Genomic DNA, 16,013 nt, shown 5'->3' with positions numbered 1-16,013 from the left:
CTTGCCATCTCATAGGAGTCCAGACCAATAACCTAAATTGGCCATGTATGTTCATGTGCATACCACGTGACTCGTACCATGTGCGAGCCGAGCACATCGATGCTGGAGTACTCCAACATCGTCCAGAAGGAATCATAGAGCATCACTTTGCATGATGGATGGCATGCATGTAGCGTAGTTTATCGGCAGGCCAATAAGAGAAATCCTGAGGCACACCTGGGGTGCACGATGAAGTCAGAGTTTTTCCTCTGTGGGTTCGTCTGAGAGCCTGATACGGCCTGATGCAGCACCTCACTGGTATTATGCCCAGGTGGCATGCGGGCTGTGCAGCGCTCAGGCAGAAAAGATGAGGGGGTGCGAGGGCGCGAAGTGAAGCGGGAAGGGAAAAAACGCCCGTGTTGGTATGTCCATACAGACCTGGCGTGCTGTCAGAAGGGCGGCTTATCTGCAGCAAATGGACAGAGGATAAATCATCCATTACATGAACCGTTCATCCAGGACGGAAATGTCTGCATGAATTGGTAGACGATCCTTGTACATCGGTGTTGACTTGCAGCGAAGGCAACTGTGGCCCGTGGCTAACTGGCTCCATATACTATTCCCTGCAAAGTGTTTTGAGCATAGATAGGGTCGATCAGGATCAGCTATCTGTCAAGTACCACAGTCCTGTACATAGATCCCCCAGGAGTCGTCGAAACAAGAGAAGATGGCAAAAAAAAATTTCTAAGAATAGCTGGCAGCTTGGCGTTGGATGCTCTTCAGACATCCATAACCTGTTATGCCGCAACCTGTCATCTGTACCATGTACGGAGGACTGTAATCCCCATTCGCAGCGCACAAACGGAGATGCTTGGTACTGTGAGGGCTTCATATGAATCGCACCAACGTCATAAGAAGTGTCCGACACAGAAGCTGCCGCGTGTGAGTGGCAGCGACCGGCGCCACTGGATACATCAGGGCATCAGAGTCGATGTCTGACCTTCGCGCCGTTAGACTGTGGAGCCCTTGCCCCCGGCTGGCGTATGTCCGGGTACGCAAGCTCGAGTCCACAGCCCACGGGCCACCCTGCCGTCCCTGCGGACCATCAGCCGATCAGACCCCACAATCTCACTGGATCCCTTGGAGGGAAGGTTGTCAGGTTGTCAGGCGCCGACTCCTTGGACGATTCTGGCACGCTTGCGTACGGTAGAGTTAGTAATTCCCTACTATTTGAGGCCAAGATCCCGAACGCCAGTCCCAAGCTTCACCATAGTCTGTCCAAAAAAAGACAAGGGCGCGGGCCCTGCTTATCCCTCCCGGTCTTCTGCCCTCCCCACCTTTCAGTTGTTCACCTCCAGACTAGGTCTGTACGGAAGGATCCATTATGGGGCGCACCCTGGCTCAGGGACTAAGTCCAGGGTCTTACATATAGAAAGAGCCCTCCTCCTATTCCCCCCCCCCCCCCCTCTCGCCCTCGTGAGCTCTCCGTATTTCTGCTTCCCCCCATGTCCTCGATCACTACTATCAACTGCCGTTCAGGACAATTGGAAATTATGTCCAGAGGCATCGCTCCGCTATATACGGCCCTTCCTGTCGCTTAGTACCTGCGTCACAGTCGCTCTCAGCTGATCTCTCGTTCTTCGTTTCTGAAACCTCGCATCCAGCCCTATCGGTCGTGTGTACGCAGGAATACATCACACAGCGCTGATCAAAACGCGCCTCCCATCTCTTCCACATAAATCGCACCACCTCCCTACCCACCAGAGAAATTTCTCTCAAATACACTCGCTGCCTTCTATATTTCTGGCGAACGTCGAGACGACAAAGATGCCCGACACAGCCTCTAGATTCATCGAGATCCTCGACTTCGAGGCGGACCACCCCAGAATCTCCGACTCGGACGTCAGGCTCGAGGACGTGCTGGCCGACCACGAAGCCACCGTCAGCCGATCGCGCTCGTCGACCCAGTCGTCGAGCCAGAGCAACAGCAGCATAGATAATAAAGACCGCTCCGACAGGGACGTGCAGATATCACCTCCCTCTCCGCGATTGAAGAGGTTCAGCAGGAGGTTCATCTTGGTAGGGCGATGACCGCGCGGCCCTCTTCTTTTCGCCGAAAACCTTATGATACCCAGGTATTATTACTGTTTTGCAGCCACAAGAGACAAAAACTATCCGGCCAGGCACGGATAGCAGGGTGGTCTCACAGACGACGATAGACGGCAGCCATTATTCTCTTCTTCTCTTTACCTTGCTGTTCGAGTGTTTCTAGAAGATGGATGGCTTCATTTCACGTACGAAGATGGTGTTACGAGACGTAACCTTCCTTCGAGACATCGACGTGTAGACGATACAGGACACGTTGGATACATGTATACGATCCTCCTTTACGACCGGCAAAACGATCGGTTTACCTCGTTAGGCGCTCCTTTGATACCCCTGTGTGACTCTTGGTCACTTTACAGAATCGATTGTTAGGTTTTTGGTTCTGGATTTTTGGATTGAGCGTTCTGCAATGAGAAAGGGACCCGTGTGGGAGGGTGTACAGATTTTGGTGCACTTGACGAGCTTGTATTGCCACAGGGACTAGTGATGATGGTCGTGGAGTTTAATATGGCGATCGGAGCCTATAAAAGAAGTTGAAATTTCTCAAATTTTGATCTCTGGTGCATACTTCCTATAAGCGAACCATTGCCTCTGGTCTGTCGTCCTCTGTGTCCATGAAAAGCTTATTGCTGGATTTCGACCGATACAGTGCTGAGCTCAGACTGTTCGGATTTAGATACCCCTTTTCGGCTGACGAGTCACGAGGCACAGAAATCTTCGACCGAACACGAGGCTCGCGAGTACCACACAGTACTAACTCCTCCCGACCAGCGCCGCTAGGAAAGCCCGGCCGCTGAGCTACTATTAAAATTTGGAACCCGTCAAGGTTACTCCCGAAGCCTAATAAAGGGACATCCACATACCGTGAAAATCTGCCGTCGGACAGATAAAACTCCAAGGGATAATAGGAGTTACCCCTCTCCAAGTCCCGCTGTTCCAGTCCGTGGTCCACGCTGTACGGGTACTGCAGAGGTAGCTGAAAAGACAGACTGGCAGGAGAACCCGAATGTGCCCACACTGATCGACACACGTCCATGAGGGCACCACAACCAATCCGCAGATTTGCCAGATTCGATCTGCAACAGATCTAGCTAAAATGGCTAAACTTGTTTCGGAGTGCAGGGCCGAAACTTGATGGTCGTTGAAAAAGCTTTGACCGGTGCATCTTGGCTGTCTGGGGCCATCTGGCACTGGCAGTGACTCAGTTTACTGTTGGGCTGTACCGTACGGATTGCTCCGTAATCGTCGGTCCGCGGAAGGGGTATTCCGTTGGACTTCGGGGATGGGAGATATCTCCGCCTGAGCGGAACTACTACTGAAGACAAGGAATTTGTAGCTTTAGTAAAGCTTTCTTAACCCTTTATCTAATATGTCAATGACAGATCTCTTAAAAGAAGCAGACATAAATGAAGAGTTACAGAAGACTTCATCAAGATCAAGTGCACAACGTTTTTTGACTTTTTTTTAGACTTTTCACATGTTGGCATCCGCTTAGTCAGCCAACATGCGCGGATTCCCACTAGTGGGGACAGCAAACGCGCACCGCGCTGCACCGTATCGATAGATTCTAATTCTATGCAGACTGAGATACTCCTAGCCTGGGTTTTAGCCGTTCAGCGCGTTCAGTCAGCCTCCGAGGTAGATCCCTATCCCTAGCTTAGGAGGACCAGGTGTACTGCACTGTGTCTATGGGTTGTTAATTTTGCTGCTATCACCAAACCTGTTCCGTTTATTATCTTCATACTTGGAATCTCGAGTCGCGACTTTGCACTACACTACAACCTTTCCACAGCTGCGCTAGTGAAAGTACGCAGTACCTAAGGTACCTACCTAAAAAGAGTCTCCCGATACACACAGCCGACCTCCAGATCCCTCCCAAGATTGGACGAAATTGAAACTCTTTTCGTTTCAAGTCCCATCCATCCACTTTTCTTTCTTCCTCTCCAGCCTCCATTCAGAGACTGAGGGACCTGCAGTGCAGCTTTAACTAAAACTATCCGAGCCAAGTCCGAAGGAAGGATTGAACGGTTGAACCTCCAACCAACCTCCACTGAAAGTCTGAAACTTTCGAAAAAGTCTGAATTTGGATTGTTATCATTCGGAAACGTGATCCAATCCAATCGAATCGATTCCATTCCTTCCAGTTGAGGTCGGCTGCAGATACCCCAATTTACTTAGGTCTTATGTACGGAGTTACTAACCTAACCTACCTAGGCGCTTAGGCTTAGGCTTAACCCAAACGTCTCGGTCTGACTTCTGGTCTGGTCTCAGTCTGAAATTGAATCAAGTCAGTCAGTCTGTCAGTCAGCGGGGTTTAGTAGCTAAGTACTATACCTCCCTAGGAACTGTACGTTACCTAGCCTGGGCAGTCAGCCGGCCGGAAACGTTATCAATTGAATTGATTGGATCCAGTCCAATCAAATCAAATCAACTGGTCGAGATTCGACTGATTGATCGATTGATTGATAATAATGATGTCCTCATCGATGTCAGCGGGGGCCGGGCCCGAGGCGGGAAGGACGGCAACGCCGACGGTGTTTGAGCAGCAGAGGGAGGAGCTGGTTAGGGAAATTGCGGTGGTGAGTAGTACCTTTTGTTTATCTGATATGTCTATTGTCTAGCAATTGAAGCAGTTTATTTTTGTTTTCTGTCTGTGTGTTATATGTGTCATTTGTTGTCTTGTGTTGTGTTGGTTTGGTCTGATCTGATCTGAGCCTGGGGAGTTATTGATGGTTTTGGGATTGCTTACTTGCTTCTTTTCTTCTAACTCTATGTGTGGTTTCTTCCTCTTACTGTTGCTTTCTTGGATTATCCGATTTGATTTTTCATCTATTGTTCATTATTTGATTTGGTGCCGATCGTATGCTATGTGCATGAAAAAGCACATATATATGCATGCATGCGGCGCCTTTGCATTTCCCGATTCAGGTATCGAAGTTTGTGATGGACATCCTTGGCATCCCTGACATTCATTCATTCTGCGACTCTGCTTCGTTGATCAGTTAATATCATCCCTTTTCCTTTCTTGCATCATATGCTGCCTATGCAGCGGTGATCATGATTCCCAATTGTCAATTAACATTTCTCATTTCTCATTCTCTCCCTCGAATCAAGACAAGTTCAAGATACGAACATATTGCTTGCTCTCTTCTCCCTGGAGCAGAGCACAGAATTCTAACCCTCTTATCTTTTCGTCGTCTAGGGCATGGAACAAGTCCTCCAAAACATCAACCGTCTGAACCGGAACCTCGAGTCCATCATCGCTGTAAGTCCCTTTCCCCACCTCCTTCCCCGCTATTCTGTTCTGATGCCTCACGTGTCATTGTCGCGTTGCATCACACTAAATCATATCATATCATATGCATTAGACCATCCATCCATCCGCTGCCCCATCCCGCTTTTTTCTTTGCTAGCGAACTAACCAAGCAATAAACACATGCACATGCACATGCACATTCCACCCACCGCCCATATTATCTACGCACATCATACGCAATGCAAGACACAAACTAACACATCCTCTGTACTGTCGACAGGTCGGCAACGAATTCAGCTCCGTCGAAGCGCTATGGTCCCAATTCGAGAACTTCATGGGTCGGGAGGACGAAAACGAGAGTGGCGAGAAGCAGCAGGAGGAGGGACAAGGACAAGAAGAAGGGGAGCATGAGGAGCAGAGTCACATCAAGGACGAACAAGAAGAGGGAGATACAACCATGGTCAAGGACGAGGGTGGATCTCGCTGTTTTGATCTGATCTGATCTGACCTCTTCTTATGACATTACTCTATTTCCTTCCCTTTTCTTTTTTGTGCCCTCTTTTAGTATTGGTGCTCGGATACCAGGACCTTCACGAAATCAACTCATCAATTACATGGACACGGACACAGGCAGAAAGGAAAAACTTCTTCGATTCGAACCCATAATATCATGACCACGCCACATCACATCAATCTCATCCATGGCTCGACCATCAAAATCAGAACCTTCATTGACATTTAATTACACGTTCGTGTTAAGTGTTAGTGTTTTCCTGCGCCATGAACACCTATCCATGCATGCATGATGTCCGCCACTTGGTCCGGATTTCGTGTGATGTAACATGAGAAAGGAGGGAAAAGGAAACACGACGAAAAAAAGACGGGGTCAACAAGAAAAAAAGTCAAAAATAGATAATTAACAAGGAAATACGTGGGGCGCATAAAAAACAAATGACCTCTCGAGCATAATGTTCAGGAAGAAAAAAACGAGTATAGCAGTATAACGGCCGGAAAAAAACAAAACAAGCAGACAAACCAAGCCAAACCAGAGACAAGTCAAAAAGGAGCTGAGTAGAGCCCTCAGTGGGACTCACGATTCAAAAGGAGAAAATGTCCATATCCAGCTTGCATCAAACATTTCACATGCGGAAAACAGAAAAGGAGAGGCGTGTGGCGGGTCGAAGAAGCAACCAGGCTTATTCGACATAACCGGGGTCATGGGACTGAAATCAAAAAAAGCCAAGCGACATAAAGAAAAAACCAAGAAAGATGATCTACAGGATCTTGCAGTTGCGCTTCTTGGTCTTCTTCTTTCCACCACCGCCTCCGCCAGTGCTGCTGCCGCCGAAGCCGCTGCTACGACCGTTGAACTCCTCTCCTTCTTCCTCTGCACTGACAGCCGTGTTGACTGCAAGCTCAAACACCTCGTCCACACCGCGCATCTCCTTGCTGCTGCACTCGATGTACGTGGCGCCCATGCGCTGGGCCACCGCCTTTCCTTGCTCCGGCGTGACGGGGGTGAGGCCTTGGGTCTTGAGCAACTCGATGCAGGTACGCTTTGTGCGGAGGTCTGATTTGAGACCAACAAGGATCAGGGGGGTGGTGGGACAGAAGTGGAGTACTTCCGGGTACCACTGTACAAGTGCCAACGGTTAGGATGGGTCACATTCGCTGGATATGGAAAATCTGGAACGCTAGTAGGAGTCTAACTTACTTTGTCCATTACGTTCTCGAGGGAGACGGGGCAGTCAATGGCAAAGCAGACGAAGAGAAGATCTGTTTCAGGGTAGGAGAGCGGCCGCAGTCGGTCGTATTCTTCCTGGCCGGCAGTATCCCAGAGTGCAAGTTCCACGGTCTTGCCAGAAGGGCCGTGGATTGTCTGAGTAATGTAGTTTTCGAAGACGGTTGGAACGTATTTCTATTATAATAAAGTGTAAGGTTAAGATCCTGCTCCACAGCGTCTTATGATTTAGGACAGGACATACCTCTGGGAAGTAGCCTTGCGAGTAACTGATGAGCAGACATGTCTTGCCGCATCCACCATCTCCCACCACGACAAATTTCTTCGAGTATGCCGGCGGCTGAGTGATATTCGTGGCTGCTGACATCCTCCCCGTCGATATGCTTGTGTCTGTGCTCATTGTTCCGTTGCTGATTCTCATGCTCTGGCTGCGATTGCGGGATCGACGCGACGAGCTCGAGGTCGGGGGCATGCCCACTGACGAATGGCGTTGCACATTGGCAGACATGGTGGTAAGCCTGAGGTCTCTCCCGCAAACGCAACGGAATCGATGGCAATCAAGGGTGGAAGGGTACTTGTATGATTCAGCAGTGGATTGAGTAACCGAAAATCGGACTTAGTGGGATTTGACTTCTAGACCGCCGATTTGCTTGCGGTGTTCGAGAACGAGATACAAGCCGTACCGATTCTGAGACAGAGAGAAGGAAAATAAAGAAGACGGAAACAACCCCAGCGATGGAGGGAGAGCAGAGGGACCCCGATCTTAGCAAGAGTATTTGTGGAGGATACGGCGATCTATGGAAGAGCTGATATGAAACCGGAGTTGCGTGTTTACCCGTGGTAGAGCTGCCATGGCAACGGGACGTGCGCCCGGAGATGAGCGGGTCGATCTGAGCGCACCGGCCAGCGCGATGCCCTGGGCAGCGACTCTGCCGGCCAGGATGCGATTATTTTTAGCATGGCTGGCTGAGAATGATGAGTTGTCCCTGCAAAAAAAAAGGCCGGAAAAGGGACCCGGTTGGCCAGCATCCAGGAGGTTATGACGTTCCGGCGCTAGACGTGCTACCCCGACGATAACAAAGAACGTCGCCCGCATCTACCGTTGTAGTGACAAAGACACATACATGCATGTATACATGCATATTCTAGAGGATTTTGCTCCAGCGAGGTTCGAGACCCAGGCCTTCTGCAGTCAGTCTAAGCTGATATCCACCGTAGTCAATTTCTTTCTGGCGTTCCGCAGCTGCTGGACGTTGTGCGGCCATGCTTTTATGCCACGCGGACGACGCTCGTGGCAGTATATATAACATTCCATCAACCTTGCTTACCCGCTCTCCTGGATTGTAAAAGCTTCAATTGCAGCACCACGGTTTGCCACGTGCCTTTAGGTGGCTGTTGGGATGTTTTGACGTTCAGAGCGCGCTGTTGAACCTCAGCGAGCTTTACCTGCGGGGTTTTACAAAACTCCTGTAGAGCAAGTCAACCAAGGAATTGCAGGGTTTCAAAGAAGGATAGGTAGAGTCAGTACTTTGCATTAGTATCTGGAATTATAAACAAAATCTATACCCCATGAGGTATTTCCTGTCCATGTTGTCGCCATATATATGTAGCCACACTGCTTCTAACCTTGTGCGGTCTCATCCTCAGGCTCGCGCACTTTTCCCCGGAGTTGCCCCACGAAAAATATAACACAGTCCATACAGGAGAGGTACGGGAGAACACGACATTTTCACAGACCCAATTGAACTAAATCCTAGCTTATCATATTAGATGACATTACTATATATTGAATAGACCTTTTATTCGCATCCCATTAATAAGCGTCGTGTCGAATGTCATGAGTTTGCACCGAATAGTTAGTTAACTTAACATCCAAAGGCGGTGTTGACTAAGCAGGACCCTGCCACGTTCCAAGCCGCGGGCCAAGCGTAGTGCACGAGCGCGGGAAGCTCACATCTTGGCCTCTATCAGCGCTTTATCGAGACCTCCTGAAAATCCTCGGCCCGCGCCCGGTTCTCCTTTTTCTTTCTTCCATTCTCTCCTCCTAAAGGTCTCCGATCCGCGTTCAAATGTGTTAAAACGCTGTCGACCGCGACAAAGGAAGTCGGATGACGGAGCTTCTATGGAGGGCGGAGAGAGCAGCATTCCGACGAATAGTACGGTCGCGTCAGCATGGCTAAGGAGGGAAACGGACGGCCCGATGCCGGGCTGAGGAGTCTGAATCACTGTATGGATATGAAATTTCTGCGCCCTGCTCCTTTTTCAATTCGCTAGATAGGTGTATTTGCTGACTCGGCCGCTGCGAATAGACCAGAACAAGCTGCCCGCATGGCGGTACTGGCCTCGACAGAAACTCCTTCCCCTGGTCCGGTACGAGACTCCGTACCTTGCGTGGCTCCAGGAGAAGATACGCACACCGTCCTTCGATTCCTATTTCGCGTTCACCGCCAATCTGGGCACCCATACTTTTTTCATGGTGTTCTTGCCGATTCTTTTCTGGTGCGGACATACTAGTCTGGGTCGTGGGTAGGTTCTAAACCAGCTGATGGTATAGATGCACTATTTGAAGGGGAACATGATAGGTTGACAATCCGTGATTGCCAGACTCATACACATATTAGCTTCTGGCGTCTTCTTCAGCGGATTCCTCAAAGACCTGCTATGTCTTCCTCGACCGTTGTCGCCTCCCTTACAACGTATCACCATGTCCGGTTCTGCCGCTTTGGAGTACGGCTTCCCTTCCACTCATTCCACAAATGCGGTCTCCGTTGCCGTCTACGTTCTCGTCCTTCTCAATTCGTCCGATACGACCGTTAGCCCTGTCACGAACCTTCTGCTCCAAGGAGTTATGTATATCTATGCCATCTCTATCGTATTTGGCCGCTTATACTGCGGTATGCATGGATTTTTAGACGTCATCGTTGGCAGCATTCTTGGAGCCATTATCGGGTTGTTACAGTATGCCTATGGCGAGATGTATGACCAATGGATACTTTCGGGTTCGATGAAGGAGGTGGCTATTGTCGTCTTGATCATCCTTACCCTAGTTCGGATCCACCCCGAGCCAGCAGATGACTGTCCTTGCTTCGATGATAGCGTGGCTTTCGCCGGGGTGGCGCTTGGCGCTGAGACTGCGTATTGGCACTATGCGCAGACAAGCTTTGCGTCGACGGAACCGACTCCTGCTACTATCCCTTACCGGCTAGAAAGTATCGGTTGGTTCAAGACTATCCTGCGCATCGTGGTTGGGGTGTTGGCCATCTTTGCTTGGCGAGAGGTCATGAAGCCGTCTCTTCTGCGAGTTCTCCCGCCGATTTTCCGGGTTCTGGAAAAAGTTGGACTCATTTTCCCCAGGAGGTTCTTCACCAAGGCATCGTAAGTTTCACCGTTGAGTGACTGCCTCATTCACAAGCTGACTCGTTCCACGCAGTGAATATAAGAAGATTCCCGGCCGCCTCAAGGATGATGACGTGCTTCCGAACGTTTCTGAGATACCCTCGATTCTTACTTCCATTCGCCATCCCAGACGGCGGGCTATATCCATCGGCCCCCAGTCAGAAGCAGATGCCTACGAGACCCTGGCGTACCGTGAGAAACGCAGACGCGAGAGCGTCTCCTCCGACCGGAGACGGAGTCCTAGTGTAAGCGTAAACAGGGCGTCGCCTGCTGCCGAAGCAGACCACAAAGCACAGTCTAAGTGGGACGAATATGAACATATGATGGGAACCGGAACGCCACGTTATAGTCCCGACGTAACGTCCACAGGGAAAACGCCCTCCCCACCTGCAGGGCCTGATTATGGACTGGAGGGACCGGATGAGAAGGACATGTTTTCTAGGATCACAAAACCCCGCGTGCGGTACGACGTGGAGGTTGTGACGAAGCTTATCGTATATTCTGGTAAGTGACATCTGTACCATCACAACTGATCCGCCCGCGGACACTCATGAACTTTCCCAGGGATCTCATGGCTAGTCATGGAAGGAAGCCCCTTGTTGTTCGAGTTTCTGGGTCTCGGTGTGCGGGATGTAGAGTGATCGGGTTATGACGAAGCTTGTCAGGTCTGGCTCCAGCTGGCTGGCCGGATAAGACGACTTAGGATTCTGCGTATTTCTTGTATCGATATCATCATGTCCATTGCGGAAAGTCAGATTCACCTGTGTATGTTGAAAATTGAAATTGTACCAATTGTGCCAGCGGAATGAAGGGTGACCATGCCATTCCCACTGTATGTACCTACGACTATCGGTTTCTAGCCGGGTTTATCGTCTGCAGCGGTGGTTCGGTGCCCCTTGCAGCTGTCATCAGCTGGCACGAGCTTTGGCGCGGCGACTGGGGCTGGAGCGCGGGGGAGCGCGCGGCACGTGACCCGCTGGCGCGCGGCGAGATCTGCGACAGCGCGGTTCCTCCGGCGCTTCCAGGCTTTCTTTCCCCGTAAACTCCAGTTCGCGACGGGTGCTGAGGGCAAGGAACCTAGCTCCCAGCGCTCCGCCGAAGCTCCAGAGGTACCTCTGCCTCGCCCGCTGTCTCCATTTCCATTCCAGGAAGACTCCAGAGCTTCGCACGATGGCTTCTCTTGATGGAGCCTGACTCGCGTTGTTTACCTCCCTCTCCCCCTTCACCTCTCATCCTCCTTCACCATCTCCACCCTTCTAACTCCGTCACTTCTCACCATTCACGATCCTCATCCGCGCGCATATCTTTGCTCCCATTTTCTCTCTAGCTCACCATCTTCTTACTCACCTCCATACCACTCAATTTGCTTGGTCGCGCTGCACGTTTTTCTACTGCTGTCGACTTCCAAAGCATCTCATTACCCGCGCTTGTCTCGTATCAATTGTCCAATCATAAGGCGAGCCCTACAGAGCTTTTCTTTACCAATCATCTTTGATTCGAGAGAGATCTGTATCCCATTGAGGAAACGAGTCTTCGCGGCTGTCTGTGATTGCCTTCCTCTCTGTGTTTTGGAAACTGAACTGGCTACGCATTTATCGGTTTTCCAAACATCACTATACCTGTTTCAGACCGATCTGGTTTGTCTCTCTTCATCTCTCTTCCTTCATCGATTCAGAGATCTACACGTCTTGCGAGGCTGGCTATCTTCGTCTCCTTGTATTTAGGAGTCCACGCCTCTGCTACGCGTCTGTCCTCTATCTAAACATTTCTCTGCTTTCCTTAGACCTGTCTGACGCGTCTATCTTAACACATTGCCTTCATCGTCTCTCAAAGATCTACACCTTTAAGACGCCAGTCTCCACTTGTCTCTCGTGTGATCTTCGACTCTCAAGATAACCCCACGAGCTTGGCTTTTACCATCTCTTATTTGATTCTCCGTGTCTTGTCCTGTCAAAGTCACCGGCTAATCCACGTTCTTGTCTACTCTTCCTTGGATTGCGTCGGCTGGCATTATGGATGACGATAGTGCGTCGGATTTCGAATCGGCTCGAATGTTCAATGACGACTCGCATTCAGATATTGACCACGACATGATTGATGCTGATGACGATATGGGTCACGAGCCGTCGGATGAGAACTACACCTCGCCAGAGGAATCCGTCCTCGATTCATCTAGTGACAATGACATGGAAGACACCGAAGAACATCCAGGGGATCCTATGGATGGCGTGAGAGATGATTCCCAAATCCAAAAGGACGATCGAGGTCTGTTCAAGCCTTCGCAGTACATGCCTTTACCAGAAGGTGGACGGGCCCCCATCTTCCTCGAAGAACGTCCCATTGCGCGCCCTATGAGCCGAAAGTCTCGTAACGAAGGTGAAATGGAAGGCATCCGGTTTGCTTCGTCTCCCGGAACATATAAGCGGGAGCCTTGCTTCCCCACGTGTTCCTGTTCTAGATCTCCCTTTGTTGCACCACGCAAGCGAGTTCTGCATGATGAGGATACCCAGCCGGCGGATGTCATACCTGATAGTCACCGAAGAGACGCGCTCCATCGATTCTTGCAACAGAAGCACAGACGACGGACTGGGTGGCAGGGCACAGAACATGACAAGGAAAATGTCGATCAAGATGCCAATGCAGAAGCTACAAAGAACGCTCCCGTCTGCTGTCAACAAGCGAATATTTCCAAGCCGTCACATGCTCAAGCTGCTACTGGCCAGACTACTACAAATGACGAAGACGAGACCGCTGAAGGCTCTTCATCTTATCCACAAACAGTCTACCCTCCTACTGTCGCTTTTGAGAATAGCTGGCCAACTGAAGGCTGGGGCCGTATGCATGAACTTTGTGATGCTGCTAAACAGGAGGGTGTCAACGCGCTCAAGGAGACTGTTCACGATTATATTCCCGGTGGCTGGCCAGCTGGTTCAAAACAGAAACTTCTATCAGTTCCGGCCCGGGACGCTTTTTGGATTTCTGATAGTGACATCGATCTTTTCAGAGACCAAGTCGCTCTCATGTCTGGTGCCTTGCCAGAGACTCCGAGCCAGACTTCGCCTGAAACTGTTGTCCCCATTTCTCCCGATGGTACACAGATACCGCAAGTCTACAGCTTTAACCCTGAAGATCGCAGGATGAAGGATATGTCTGTTGTCTACGACGGGCAAGGTGTCACTCTTTTCTGGCGCTCTCAGTGGCTACCTCTTCACAGGATTATATCAAATGCTCTTTATGCCCCTGATGGAATGAAAAGAACCGTGATCAAACTTGTCCAGGGTGCCATGGAAGCCGCAAACTCCTTCAAACGACGGGCACTTCACCTTTTCGAAACCGACCAGCAAAGGGAACCACGCCAGCGATCTGGACCCAGGCCAAGAAGCCTGCGTGGCCTCTCAGAGGAAGAGCGCCACAAGGAGAAAAGCCGCCAATGGCGAGAAGCGAGAAGAGGATTCAATCCACATAACAAGCCTTATGACTCTCTGCCGCTCTCTTTTGACATCCCCCCTATTCCAAAGGAAAAAGCTCAGGACATCGCTCCTGTCCATCCAAAAGAGAAGAATCGTATTTCTAAGCGAGACGTCAAGAGACACCATATGAAGCGTCCCCTATCCACGGTTAGAGATTCCCGCATGTCGAAGAAGCGAGGGAGACGAGTTCCGGATAGCAGCCCTTCGTCCAAGTCCTTTATTTGCCGCATAGCTGCTGGACTGAAAGGCATTCTACATCGCATCTGCGGCACAAAGTATCCTGGTGTTTCGAAACGTCTCAGGACTGAACCCCGTCACCGTCGCTCTATCGCGAAACCACGACGAAAAGGGGAATGGACTTCCTTTCCAGATAAATTCGTCGTGCCATGGCAGCGCTATTTCAAGCCATCTACGCCCTCCGCTCTGGCTCGGCCGGCAGAGAGACCAACTACTCACGATGTTCCTGTACCAAAAGAACGTGACGTGACAGAACATGTTGCTCCACTCAAACCATCGGCACGTCCCCCTGTCTCACCTAGACCTACCAAGATCGCTGAAGCGAGACCCGAACAGGCACTGCGTTTCGAAAGGCCGCCTGCTGCCAAAATAGTGCCTCATGTCGAGCCGGCTCTTCCCACCGAACTAGCACCGTACCTGCATCCTGACAAGATTGTCCATGAAGATCTCGTCCCCGTGACGGAACCTGTTGGTGATCAGGCAGCAGCTAGACAAGCACAGGCCGAAATTGAAACCGGATTACAGAATGGCATTCCTGAATGGCTCAAGTCTGCTACACCGTTTGGGAAACCTGTTTCTGCTGTTGAACTCTTCAAACCGAAGCCTCCCCCGCTGGCTCCGTTGCGTGAAGAATCTATTTTTGCTCCCGAATGGCGAAAGGTTGAGGAACTTGACAAGGAAAAGCGACGTGAAGGCCGCATCCGTCCAGAAGGACCTGCTGTTAGACCGCTCTCAGCCAAGTGGGAAGCCCGTGTCAAAGAAGCCATGGCCCAGCCCAACAACCGCCAGCTTGGGACCACGTTAAGTGGTGACCCACTGACAAAAAGGGACCTTGCGACTTGCTACACGCGCATGGCCTGGCTTAACGATGAGGTGATCAACGCTTACCTCGCCCTCATCGTCGACTATTTGCGGAGGTCCTCGGGGAACGCCGGCCGGAATGTCCAGCCGAAGTTCCACGCATTCAACACCTTCTTTTTCTCCAATCTTCGAGACAGAGGGTACGATTCTGTCCGTCGATGGGCTTCTCGCGCTAAGATTGGAGGAGAGAAACTCCTCAGTGTGGACACGGTTTTCGTTCCTGTCCATAACAGTGCTCACTGGACCTTAATGGTCATCAGGCCGTCTGCAAGGACAATTGAGCACTTCGACTCGCTGGGCTCCCTGTCGCTCGCCCATGTCAACAAAGCCAAGGAATGGCTGCGTGGCGAGCTGGGGCCTCTTTACAAGGATGAGGAGTGGAGCGTCCTCCCATCCGCCTCCCCGCAGCAAGACAATGGCAGTGACTGCGGGGTTTTTCTTCTATCCACGGCCAAAGCGGTGGCCGTGGGCCTCGAGCCCCTGTCCTACGGGGCAGCCGACATCACCTTGCTCCGAAAGAAAATTGTGGCGGAGCTGATGCACGGCCGGCTCGAGGGGGAGTTCGACCCCGCGGGGGAGTCTGGCGAGCCGAGGCTGTAAGCCGAGGGTGGGTGTTTGGGTGCGGGTGGTGACTTTGTGCTGTTGTTTCTTTCTTTTTCTTTTTGTCTTCTTTTCTTTTTTGTACTTGCATGCGGGGGCGGAGGACACCAGACAGCATTTTGGGCGTTTCAGGTTTTAATTTCCTTGCATGTATGGGAGCTTGCATATATGGCGAAGGTGTGATTGGGGCCTACTTCGGTATGGCCCTTCCATTGTCCCATATGCACTGTTCCCTTGTTTTGGACTGTATATAGTTCCTGACGGACCGTGTGGGTTTTAAAGCCCCGCCGTCATCGATTCCTTTGTTTCTGCTTTTGTTCAGCTTCCCTTGCATGTAACGGCCCTGCAATCGGTGGCAGCATGAGTG

At 50.8% G+C, this 16,013-nt stretch overlaps 6 protein-coding genes across 6 annotated transcripts; 5 read left to right on the top strand and 1 right to left on the bottom strand.

Moving 5' to 3' along the window:
* Positions 1-1,806: 1,806 nt before the first annotated feature.
* On the top strand, positions 1,807-2,070 carry VTN00DRAFT_3843 (uncharacterized protein; the record flags this gene model as incomplete). Its single annotated transcript, XM_069430205.1, has 1 exon — positions 1,807-2,070. One exon carries the CDS (start codon positions 1,807-1,809, stop codon positions 2,068-2,070), a length of 264 nt encoding a protein of 87 aa, XP_069289364.1.
* Positions 2,071-5,290: 3,220 nt separating this feature from the next.
* Positions 5,291-5,843, top strand: VTN00DRAFT_3842 (uncharacterized protein; the record flags this gene model as incomplete). The annotated part of the gene is made up of 2 exons (XM_069430204.1): positions 5,291-5,350; positions 5,622-5,843. 2 exons carry the CDS (start codon positions 5,291-5,293, stop codon positions 5,841-5,843), a joined length of 282 nt encoding a protein of 93 aa, XP_069289363.1.
* Positions 5,844-6,615: 772 nt separating this feature from the next.
* Positions 6,616-7,590, bottom strand: VTN00DRAFT_3841 (uncharacterized protein; the record flags this gene model as incomplete). The annotated part of the gene is made up of 3 exons (XM_069430203.1): positions 6,616-6,975; positions 7,056-7,259; positions 7,327-7,590. 3 exons carry the CDS (start codon positions 7,588-7,590, stop codon positions 6,616-6,618), a joined length of 828 nt encoding a protein of 275 aa, XP_069289362.1.
* Positions 7,591-9,254: 1,664 nt separating this feature from the next.
* VTN00DRAFT_3840 (uncharacterized protein) lies at positions 9,255-11,119 on the top strand (the record flags this gene model as incomplete). The annotated part of the gene is made up of 5 exons (XM_069430202.1): positions 9,255-9,309; positions 9,392-9,608; positions 9,687-10,457; positions 10,513-10,982; positions 11,043-11,119. 5 exons carry the CDS (start codon positions 9,255-9,257, stop codon positions 11,117-11,119), a joined length of 1,590 nt encoding a protein of 529 aa, XP_069289361.1.
* Positions 11,120-11,212: 93 nt separating this feature from the next.
* On the top strand, positions 11,213-11,520 carry VTN00DRAFT_3839 (uncharacterized protein; the record flags this gene model as incomplete). Its single annotated transcript, XM_069430200.1, has 2 exons — positions 11,213-11,243; positions 11,339-11,520. The coding sequence occupies 2 exons, from the start codon at positions 11,213-11,215 to the stop codon at positions 11,518-11,520; spliced, it is 213 nt and encodes a 70-aa protein (XP_069289360.1).
* Positions 11,521-12,490: 970 nt separating this feature from the next.
* Positions 12,491-15,646, top strand: VTN00DRAFT_3838 (uncharacterized protein; the record flags this gene model as incomplete). Its single annotated transcript, XM_069430199.1, has 1 exon — positions 12,491-15,646. One exon carries the CDS (start codon positions 12,491-12,493, stop codon positions 15,644-15,646), a length of 3,156 nt encoding a protein of 1,051 aa, XP_069289359.1.
* Between the last annotated feature and the right edge of the window lie 367 nt (positions 15,647-16,013).

The sequence above is a fragment of the Thermoascus crustaceus genome, assembly GCF_041956765.1.
Source record: "Thermoascus crustaceus strain CBS 181.67 unplaced genomic scaffold VTN00scaffold_2, whole genome shotgun sequence".
NCBI lineage: Eukaryota > Fungi > Ascomycota > Eurotiomycetes > Eurotiales > Thermoascaceae > Thermoascus > Thermoascus crustaceus.
The sequence above is the reverse complement of the archived record's forward strand: the minus strand, read 5'-3'. Positions and strand labels throughout refer to the sequence as shown.